This window comes from Equus caballus, chromosome 13 (genome assembly GCF_041296265.1).
Source record: "Equus caballus isolate H_3958 breed thoroughbred chromosome 13, TB-T2T, whole genome shotgun sequence".
NCBI classification, from domain to species: Eukaryota; Metazoa; Chordata; class Mammalia; order Perissodactyla; family Equidae; genus Equus; species Equus caballus.
Window position 1 is genome coordinate 39,056,979 of NC_091696.1, and position 11,195 is coordinate 39,068,173.

Below are 11,195 nucleotides of genomic sequence, written 5' to 3' on the forward strand. Positions count from 1 at the left end.
AATTTTAAAATGTTTTAAAAAAAAAAAGGAAGAAGCTTCCAGGATCCACAGCAGCCTCTCACCGGCAGCGTCATTCTCTATAAGCAGTACCCTGTGGATGTGTGGATTATTCGAACTGTTACAACGAGAATGCGCCCATGCATTACTTGTGCAATTTGAAAACAAAAAGATGAGAAAGCCCCACCCCTACACCCGCAGGACCAACCAGCAGCTGGACGACTGCTGGCGGGGTGTGTTACCGTGGCAGCCGCCGTGGCTGCGGGGTCAGCAGTGGCTGCGAACATGGAGAGGGGGTCGGTCCCATCCAAGACACTGCTCAGCGGGTCCACCACGGAGCTGGAGGAAGAGGAGGACGTGGAAGATGTGCTTCCTTTCCGGCTCACTTTCTTTGTCTTTGACTCTGTGACCTGTGGGGAAAACTCGTGGACGTAAACGATAGTCTCCTCTGACTTTTCCCAATGACACGCTCAAAGGGGGTTTCCCTCATTCTGTTAGTTCAACCAACCTTTCCTTGCAGCAGGGACGCTTACTTTTTGTGACAAATTGACTTGACTCAGAACCCCAGCTGTCAGGGAAGGGAGGGTGGGAGGTTAGGGTCAGGAAGGAAGAGACGGGGCCATCACGATTTAGAAGGTGGTGAGCTAACTGCAGTCTTGTGGGGCCTTCTTGCTCCAAGTGTGGTCCCTGGACAAGCAGCATCCACATCACCCGGGAGCTTACAAAACATGTAGCATCTCGAGCCCCGCCCCAGACCGACTGCATCAGAATGCGCGTCTTGCAGCAGTGGTCCAGGCAGGGTCATGAACCTAAGATCCCAGGGCCACCGTACTCTGAAGACAGCCTCAGTGGCTCTGCACGGCCATCTCATCTCGCAAAGCAGTGAACGCCCAGCCACTTCCTTTCTGGAGAACTTCTCACCGTGCCTCATCCTGGTGTCGGTGCTGAGGGCGGGTGGGGTGTTGGGGTATGAAGCCATGTTTTTGTTCCACCGGCCCCGATCCCTTCCTGACTTCAGATGACGACCAGGGTGAAACCCTGAGCTAAGGGGATCCCACCAGAGTCTCCCTGCCGAAAATTCAGGATCCACATCCAGAGGGCTAGTGGGCTCCACTCCTTTTGAAATGAGGAAGCTACGAAAACCCAGGGCCTGAGGGACAGCGATGGACGCTTTGGGCACGCATCCGTGGGGAAGCAGAGAAAACCCTCTTCAGAGAAAAAGAGAGAGGAGGAGGGTGTAACAACAAAGAGAGAGTGTTGGCTAAAGGAGGATCTGAGGGGCCTTTGTCCCTGGTTCCTGGAAAGGAGACCAAGTCCTTGGAGTGGCTGGTATTCCTGAACCCCTCGATCACACCTGAGTTTACGCTAATGAGATGACGCAGCATGGGGACCGGTCACAAGAAAGACCAACCATGCGATTAGAGGCTTGGGGCTTTGCGCCAGCTGATATCAGCCTGACCTTCGGGGTGGGGAGGGAGGCTGGGGACCAAGTTCAATCACGTGGCCAAGGAATCACTCAATCACACCTACGTAATGAAACCCCAATAACAAGTCTGGACACCAAAGCTCAAGGGAGATTCCCAGCTGGTGAACACACGACACGCTGCAAGGTGATGCGCCCTGATTCCATGGGCAGAGGGCGTGGGCGCTCTGCATTCGGGACCCCCCCCCAGACCTCGCCCTGTGTGTCTCTTCATTTGGCTGGTCTTCATTCGCATTCTTTATAAGAAAACTGTAAACATAAGTATGGCGTTCTCCTGAGTTCTCTGAGTTGTTCTAGCAAATTATCAAACCCTAGAAGGTCTTGGGAAATCCTTGGATTTGTAGCCAGTCGGTCAGAAGTGCAGGTGGCCTGGGGACATTTGCAGCTGGTGTCTGAAGTGAGGGCAGTCTTACTGAAGACCCTTCCCTAAACCGGTGGGGTCTGACCTAACTGTGGGCAACTGGGCAAAGCTCCTCCCACGGGGGCAGGTTTGTCGTCTTTTCTCTGCCTGGCATCCATTCCTTCCTTTCTGAGGCTCAACAGGCCAAATTTTCTTCGGGAAGGCAGCCCTCCCCGACTCTCAGCTCCTGCAGGCCTGGTGGGATGGACTCTGCTCCCAGTTTCCCAGGTGGGCACTGGCCCCATCCCAGTCAGCGTATTCTCTAGCCCGGTCACCAGGGCTGGTTCAGGGAAGGAAGGACACACAACCCAACCGGGTAAATGAAAATTGCTGAAGGGAATGTCCCTGCAGTTGTGTTGCTGAGCCAGCAGGCTGTGAGCTCGGAGCCGCTGCAGCTAGCCTGTTACCACGTCGGGAGCGAGTTCCTGGGAACGCAACCCACTCGTTGGTGGGTCAGCCACAGCCACACGAGCCCCTGGGGATCTGAGGGGCCCTGGGAGGCCGAAGCTCGGCCTTGTGACCTCCTGCTTTCCGTAATTGCCTCTGTGTGCTCTCAGGTCCTCTGCTATTGAGAAATTTTAGGTCCTCGGTATCCACTGGCATCTGTCCCTCAAGCTCGTTTCCACCCGTGCTGGCCACCGCATGGCTGCTATCACTTACTAATAAAGAGTGCTTACCCAGAAGAGAGGACCACCTCACCTCTCGCCTGCTTTTTGTCCTGTTTTGTTTCTTTAAATAATCTCACAGATAGACTAAGATGCTATTCAGGACAGCGCCCTGCGCTGGTAAGTAGAGGATTCTTAATATTCCAAACAGGCCAATGAATAAGCAAGATGTATTTTGTTCACACCTCCACATCAGGAACAAGGGCATCCCATACTCATGACAACCTCACTAATACGAGAAAGGGAGAATCAAAATGATGGAGGGTGAGGCCAACATCACAAAAATGGGGCAGGGAACAAACTGGTTGATTGAAACATGCAAAGAGACTAACACTGGCAAAATGGAAAGACCCAGGAATACCGCCTGCAATTTTCTGGAACATCAGTTAGAGAGGCCCCTGGCAAAACTTACAGTTATGGGCTTCAGTGGGTGATAGTCCCCAAACTCCAGCGGTACAGCCTCCAACCGGCATGATGCAAATTCAGCCTTGTAGTTCCTATGCCTGGAATGCCTGGTGAACAGCAAAACCCAGAAACCAGTCAGTTGATGGGGATAAGCAACACACTAAACACTGTTTGCTGAGACTTCCTCAGTGATGAGGTAGTTTATAGGGGAATGGTATTTCTACCAAGACAAGCAAGAAAGAATAAATAAATTTGTTTAACAATCTGTTGGAAGCTCCAAGGAGCTGCCAAGGCATACAGGACCTGCAAGGCCAGACAGCAGAACAGAGGGAAGCTCACGGAGGGGAACCGAGTGTTCCTCACCCAGCTCTCCCTCACAGCATCGACTCATCCTGGCACAGGACAAGAGGGCGAAGCTGGGCAGAGGGCAGCTGCCAGGAGGCAGAGCAGCCAAGAGCTCTAAGGAACCTCACAGGGCTGGAGAGAGAAGTTAGGGCCAGGGCTGTCGAGACAGCCGGGCTTGAAGCGAGAGCTTCTGAAGAAGGGAGGGCAGAGAAGTGAAAATCCTGGCCTGGCCTCCCCTCAAAGTACTGGCCAATTAAGCTGTGTAGAGCAGGAGAAAAAGCCAGGCAGAAAGCAGAGGAAGAGCAGATGGTTTTCATCAGTCTTGTGGGGGTTAACAAATGAGATGGAAGATGAAAGGGGAGAGAGGATGCTTCCCACATTGAAGCACGGAGAGGAAAAGAGATGGGGAGCACAGAAGAGTGGAGAAGACAAAGGGACACGAAGAAAAGGTCTAACACACATACATCTGGAACCCAGAGGAGAGGAGAGAAAGGATGGATGGGAGCAGCATCTGAAGAGATGGCAGCTGAAATTCTTCTCAAACCAAAGAAAGACATCAAGCTACAGAGTCAAGAAACACTCGTGCCCCAAGCACAAAAACCAAACAGAAACAACCACACTTAGGGCCTCCAAGGTAAAACGGCTAAAAACTAAAGAGAGGGGGTGTCTTAGGAGAAAAGGAAAACATTATTTTCAAAGGACAACAGTAAGATTATTATCTCAGCACAGAGAGGAGGGCCAGAAGACAAAGGAATGACACCTTTAAAGTACGTGCTGAAAGAAGATAATAGCCAACCAAGAATTCCACACCTAGTGAAACGCTCCTTCAAACACAAGGGCAAAAGAAAGGAGTTCCCAGTCAAAGAAAAGTCAGCAGCAGCCGCAGCAGAACCACGTTTTAAATTAAAAAAAAAAAATGTTAAAGGAAAATAATTCCAGTTGAAAGCAAAAGATATGTATAGATATTTAGTTACATATATATGTAAATACATAATATATATACATAACATAACATATATACTACAGAGTAACAAAAGAAGGGTGTGGGTAAAACTAAATGAATATTGACTGCAGAAAATAGTTTATAGAGTTCAAAATACATGTAGAGTTAAAATCGTGACAACGAGAAGATAAAAGGCAAGAGAGGTGCTGTGGTCCGGAAGTTTGTGTGCCTCCAAAATCCACAGATTGAAATCGTAACCCCCAAAGGCAACAGTACATGGAGGCGGGGCCTCTGGGAGGTGCTAAATCACGAGGGTGGAGCCCTCTAAACGGGATTAGTGCCCGTATACAAGAGGCTCTGGAGAACCCCCTCATCACATTCACCACGTGAGGACACAGCGAGAAGGCCCAGGACGTGACCCAGGAGGAGGGCCTTCTCCTGGCCGTGCTGGCACCACGACCCCAGACGTCCTGTCTCCAGGACTGTGAGAAATAAAGTCTTCTTGTTTATAAGTTGCCCAGTCTGCGGTACTTTGCTGTAGCAGCCCAAACAGACTGAGATAGGAAACTGGTACCAAGAGCAGGGTGCTGCTGCCGCAAACACCTGAAGGCGTGGAAGCGGATGCTGGCAGAAGCCAGAGTCCCGAGGCACAAGCTGCAGAGAGCCGCTGCTGCAATGAACTGTTCGGGGCTGCTCCAGCCAGGGCTCAGAGGAAGAGGGCAGCTGCAGAGAGCTTCGACCTTCTCCCATCGTACCTAAGCAGTTGTGAAGAGAACGTGGCATAAATAGGGGCGGCAGAGCCATTCTCTTGAGGCCTCAGACGGAAACTGGAGGAAAAGTGATCCTTGTTTTAAATGGCTGAACTGTGTCTGTGTCCTAGTGCTTCGTGCAAGGTAAAACTTGCGAGCCATGAAACTACAATTTGGCTGAAGAAATTTCTAAGCAGTGTTGAAGGAGTGGCTTTGCTTTTCTTGAATGCTTATGGTAACACTGGAGAAGAGAGAAAGGATGTAAAGATGGAATGGCTAATCAAAAGGGAAAGAGAACTTGAATATTCGGAAAATTCTCAGCCTGTCCATATTGAAAGAAATAAGAAAATGTGTTCATTGGGACTAGCCCTCCCATCATTGGGGTGCCAGAGCCAGTGGGCCACTGCTGCCACCTCACACTGGGGGCTCACTCCCTGAATCCCGGCACCCCAATCCTCAGCCATCCCAGGTGTCATGAATAACATTTCGTCTTTAAGAAGAGACATGGGCAGGTCCCATTTGCAAAATATCATCTTCCAGAAAAACAGCTTTTCTGGGCACACAGAACAATTCCTCCCTCCCCACCTGGCTTTAGGGAAAACAGCAGCTCAAACAGCAGAAGAAGCCAGGCACTTTGTCCCTTGGCCTCGACATCCCCTGAATTCAGCCCTCCCCACCCACAACCCCATTCCGAGCGTCATGACTTCACTAATCTCTGCAGGCAACACTAGCAGCCCGATCTAACTGTGCCACGCAATTAGTCAGCTCTCCCCAATATCCCCCGCTAATCCAGAAACCCAATCCAGCACAAAAGAACTGAGCTCCCATGTCATCTCGCTTCTATCCCTTTCTAAATACACTTGGCTTTGAGTGCTGGAGAGGAGAAAGGCTACTTACCCATAGGGACCAGCCTCTCCTTCTACTTCCTTTGTAAAGGAAAATCCTGCCACAACATATGTCTACTCCCTCCGGGTTACATTTTACAAAATATACACTGTCTTTCCCTCCCAAAATATTGCAATTGAAGTCATTTATGAAATATTCTTCCAAACTCTTTTTAATATGCTATCGGCCAATTCTTGATTTACAAGACAAAACGCCCAAGAATAAATAAATTGGAATCATCGTCAGCAACAGCCATAATGGAGTTTTAAAAATCAAATTACCCTTTTCCTCCTTTCAGATCACTCTTAATCAGTTGCCAAGAAAAATAGAATTTTGCAAAGTTAATTTCACAGAATGGGCAGAAATGTAATCTGACCTGAAATTCAGTTGCAAATGTGTTTTTCATCCCCAAAATAATTATTAAATCAATCAACAGCTGAGAAAGGCACTGTTATCAAAACAGCAATATGGCTTGATACACAATTAAATAATAGTCCTCATTTGTTCTGTGCTTATATACCAGGATCCAGGCCAACCCCTTTACCCCCATTTCCTCATTCAATCAATCCCATGAGGTAGGTACGAGGATTATGCCCATTTCTCAGATGGAGAAGCTGAGGCTGTTACTGTGGTGCTAACTTAGGAGAGGCGAGCAAGTGATAGAGACAGGTGTAGACAGAGGCAGCCTGTCTCTGAGCTTCAGCAGTGCTATAGATCATCTGGAGGTCAACTGGAGAACGTGAGAAATTAAGCAATTGTCTTTTTTTTTTTAAAGGACCAAGTTTTGAAATGATTTTTTAAAAAACGTTTGGGGGGAGGGAATTCTTTGAGGAAAAAATACTGCTTCCGGAAAAACCTTAAAAAAAAAAAAGGAAACATTTACCCTTCCTGAAAATCCATGTCAAATTGCTATATTTTGATTTTTCTATCACTTCTTCCACGATTTTCTCAAATTTGCTCTCTGCTCCCTAGCGTTCCCTGCAGTTTGGGATGTTAAAGCATCTTCTGCAATGTCTACGTCTTTGCGAAGGACAACAGTGACCTCCAGTGGGCATTTTCTCAAAAATCCTGTTTTTCCTGCTAACAGCTGATACAGCTGGTAAAAATCCCCCATAATCCCAGCTCCCAGCCATGCAAAAGGCTCGTCTGCCTCTGCAGCAGTGGCCACAGAAAAAAAGGCCAACGTTTCACACCCCCATTCCTGGCTACCCGAAGCGTGGTCCAGAGGTCACCAGCAAGGGCATCACCTTGGGAGGGTTGAAATACCCCAGACCTACAGAATCAGCATCTGCACTTCAACAAAATCCCCAGGTGATTTAGGCACGTTAAAGGGTGACAACCCCCTAGTTTTAAATTATTTGCATCTGATAATATGGATACACATAAATTCCATTACCAGTTTTCAAATTAATTTCCTTATACTGGAAATGCCAAAATCTACTAAATGCTTCTTGTCAGCTTTTTTAATTCTCAAGTGATTTTTTAATTACTAATGACATAATCCAGCCACACAGTTTTTTCTCCCACAATCACAATATATCCTCCTCCCCAAAAAAGTGCTAAAACAATGTAGAAATTGTGACTCCAAAGAGTAGTTTTTTTTTTTTTTTAAGATTTTACTTTTTTTCTTTTTGTCCCCAAAGCCCCCCGGTACATAGTTGTGTATTTTTAGTTGTGGGTCCTTCTAGTTGTGGCACGTGGGACGCTGCCTCAGCATGGCTTGGTGAGCAGTGCCATGTCCACACCCAGGATTCGAACTGGTGAAACCCTGGACCGCCAAAGCATAGTGCACGTGAGCTTAACCACTAGGCCACGGGGCCGGCCCCCAAAGAGTAGTATTTTAAAAGGTGCTATTACCACAGGGCTGGACAGGAAATGTGATCCATGATGTACCAGACATCTCGCATGTTAGGCCAGGCCGAAATATATCAGACATGACAAAAAAGTGTGACAAGAGGGAGCCTGGAGGGACGCATGACAATGCAGCGGGACCTGGGGAGCCCCGCAACCCACAAACCTCAGCCCGGGAGCCAGACTGGAGGAGGTCCAGCTGACAGTCAGAATTAAAATCACTGGCTCTGGGGGGGCTGGGCCCACAGCCTAGTGGTTAAGTTTGGTGTGCTCCACTTCAGCAGCCTGGGTTCCTGGCTTCAGATCCAGGGCACGGACCTATACTATTCGTCAGCCATGCTGTGGTGGTGACCCACATACAAAATAGAGGAAGACTGACACAGATGTTAGCTCAGGGCCAATCTTCCTCAGCAAAAATAAATAAATAAATAAATAATATATATATATATTGCAAGCTCTAGGCTCCAACTCAGCTCTCCTTACTGGCTGTAAGACTTTAAATGGCTTCATCTCTCTGCCTCCATTTCCTCATCTGAAAAATGGGGTTGTTATGAGGGTTAAATGAGATGTTGTAAATTAAGCTCCTAGCACATTGATAAATGTCCAACTTAATGACCGAAACACTTTTCTCCTATGTGGGCCTCCTCAGTTTCCTCATTGATTCATAAATATTACTGAGCACCTACTCTCTGCCAAGCTTCAGGCCAGGCACTGGGGATACAATGATGGTTAAAACTCAGCCCTTTAATTTGAGGAACACGCGTAGCGGGGAGACAAAGATGAGCACGCAGTACCACCCAGAGAAACGTCTAGAGGAGAGCCAGATTAGAAACTTCGGAGACCCTAGATGCTAAAAGGCTTATGGCACTTCTCTGTTTGTTATTTAAAGTAAAAATACCAAAAACAAAAATGGACTGGGGCGCAGAGACTAAAGGGAGCATCTTCCTGGATTTTCTGAGGACCAAATTCCAGGTAAGTTCATTGAAGCCAGATGCTGCTCACGTTTTCGTGTTTAAGCCTTAATGACTCCTTAAAAGGTGCTCCGCGTGACAAAGTCAAAGCAAACAGCGTAGACGCGCCGGGTGGTACCCAACCCTGATTTAGCGCGTCATCGCTTTTGAAGATGACGCTTAAAGAGTCAGGCAGGTGAAGGGAATGGGGAAGACAGCTGCTGATAAACCAGGAGTTTGGATCTGATTATTTCTAAGGTCTAGGGCTGTATATTCTCTCCTTTGCTCGCTCGCTCATTCATTGTAAACCAATTCACATCATTTGGAAAGATCAGAATATTATCCGTGTTTCTGAGACGCAGCGGCGAGCTCACGTCCCCAGACAGTTCCACTCTCACCATCACAACTTGCTCGAGTTCCTCACCCTCGTGGCTCCCGCTGGAGCCTGAAGCTCCGATCACTCCCAGCCACTCCAGCCACGAGAGCCCCGCCAGGCCTGTCAGCCTTGGCATCCGCCACTCCCTCGTGCTTGGTGAGCTCCTATTCATCCTCCAAAACCCAATTTAAGGCTGTTCCTATCTGAAGTCTTCCCCGAGGCCCCAGGAAGGTCGTGCCTCATCCCAGTGCCGCCTTTGGACATCCTTCTATTGCGTGTGTGTGCTTCACAAACTGTCAGCTCCGAGGAGCAGGTCTGAGGACTCTGCATGACCGGTGCCCAGCGCAGAGCCCTGCACAGAGCAGGACGGAGGGCGGCCATTGCACAGATGAGAAAAGCAAGTCTGCTCTAGATAAACTGAGTCGCTCGGGGACAGTCAGGTCCCCCGAGTCACCCAGACTCGGAGCGGAGACCACCTTCTCTGCACGCAGCGCCCGCCGAGCCCGCGCCACTGCGGCCGGGGGACTGGAGGCCTCGGTAGGGAAGGAACGGACGCAGAGGGCGCGGGAGGCGCGGGGACAGGGTGGCCCGGAGAGAACCGGGCTCCCACCGGGCGGCTTCGGGGAGCGCCTGTGACCCGGAGTGGCAGCCGGGGACTCGGCGGTCAGGACGCCCGGAGTCGGGAGGAGACGCCACCACCAGCCAATGGAGGGCAGTTCACAGTCACACAGTCACCCTCGCAGAGACAGAGACCCAGGGACGGTAAGGCGAGCCCCTCCCCACAGCCCACCCGCCGCTGCTTCCTTACCAGGGAAAGACGGCCATCTTGCCGGTCACATGACCGCGCCTTCTGGGGCCGCCGGTCCTGAGCTCCCTTCCAGGCCCCGCCCTGCCCCGGCCGCCATGATTGTGAGGGGCAGGCGCCCTCCCGCAGAGCCCACGCCGCGCCGCCCGCCGGCGCCATGATTGAGAGGGGCAGGCGCCAGTCCGCAGAGCCCAGGCTGCGCCGTCCGTCGGTGCCATGATTGTGAGGGGCAAGCTCCCACCCGCAGAGCCCAGGCTGCGCCGTCCTCGGCGCCATGACTGAGAGGGGCAGGCGCCCTCCCGCAGAGCCCAGGCCGCGCCGTCCGCTGGCGCCATGATTGTGAGGGGCAGCCGTCGGTCCTGGAGGCTGGCCGCCCCGCTTCTGTGCGCTGTGATCGTGAAGGGGGCTTCGCCGCCTAGCCCACCCGCGCCCTCGGAGGGCGGAGAAGAATCGAGACATGGGCGGAGCGAGAAGGCCAGCGGCGGCTGCGGGTGGGAGGAGTGTCTCTGGGGCTCGGCCTGCGGCGGTTTCGCGCCGAATTCGCAGTTTGACTTGGGGAAGCCCCGCCCCGCCCGCCGCTTTCCCCTCTGTGCATCCCGACGTTAGGCGCTTCCGGCGCCCCCTCTGCTGCCTGCCCCGCGGGTCTCTAGACGCCCGCAGTGGCCCTTAATAGAGAACGCATTCCAACTCCGTTTGCTTATTTTTTAAATAACTATTACTTTTAATTTGGCGGGGGGTGGGGGGGGACACGTGTGGTTGTTCATGGGACAGTGACACCTGTTAGAAAAGATCTTCTCCAGAAGGGGTCCTTGTGTTCAGCCCAGTCTGAGTAATACGGAGTTCCCAGTCGTGTCCACTATTCCCAACGTGAGATGAACACGAGACGAAGGGCGGCCACGGGGAGGTGAGCGGCTCTTCCCACGCTGCCCAGCAGATTATCACATGCAGTGTCTCCTCAGTAAGAGGTGAAAATGAGCTTTTTACTATACTCACATTAGATGATTAGGCAGTAACGAGAGATGGATTTTTAAAGCTGTGCAAACTAGCAGCTTTGAGCTTCAACCTTAGCATTCTCTCCCATACGCTTCTAGCTCTTAAGAACCTAAGACATTTCCAGCTCTAGTGAATTTTACCTGCTGAAAAGTCCAACTCGTGCAAAATCAAATGCTGGACTAAGCATTGGTATAGGTTACATATTAAATAGGAGGAGGGACATACCCTTCATGGGGCTTTTAATGGTAAAAAATGATCATATCACAGTATTAACGTTTTGGCCAGATACCTTTCAGTATCTATCCCTTAATGGTCCTTTCCTTGGGAAATAAAAAAGATCAAACTAGA

General features: G+C 50.4%; 1 protein-coding gene across 2 annotated transcripts in view; it reads right to left on the reverse strand.

Moving 5' to 3' along the window:
• Positions 1-9,989, reverse strand: part of VPS35L (VPS35 endosomal protein sorting factor like) — a 111,871-nt gene extending 101,882 nt beyond the window's left edge. The window contains exons 1-3 of one of the 2 annotated variants that reach the window (XM_070230898.1): positions 9,858-9,985; positions 2,958-3,057; positions 240-407 (exon numbers count right to left, since the gene is read on the reverse strand). In XM_070230898.1, coding sequence (XP_070086999.1) covers positions 240-407; positions 2,958-3,057; positions 9,858-9,874 — 285 coding nt within the window. In that variant the 5' untranslated portion in view covers positions 9,875-9,985. Of the gene's footprint in view, positions 1-239; positions 408-2,957; positions 3,058-9,857 lie in introns of both variants that reach the window. The other variant, XM_070230899.1, reaches the window with a different exon arrangement.
• Positions 9,990-11,195: the final 1,206 nt, after the last annotated feature.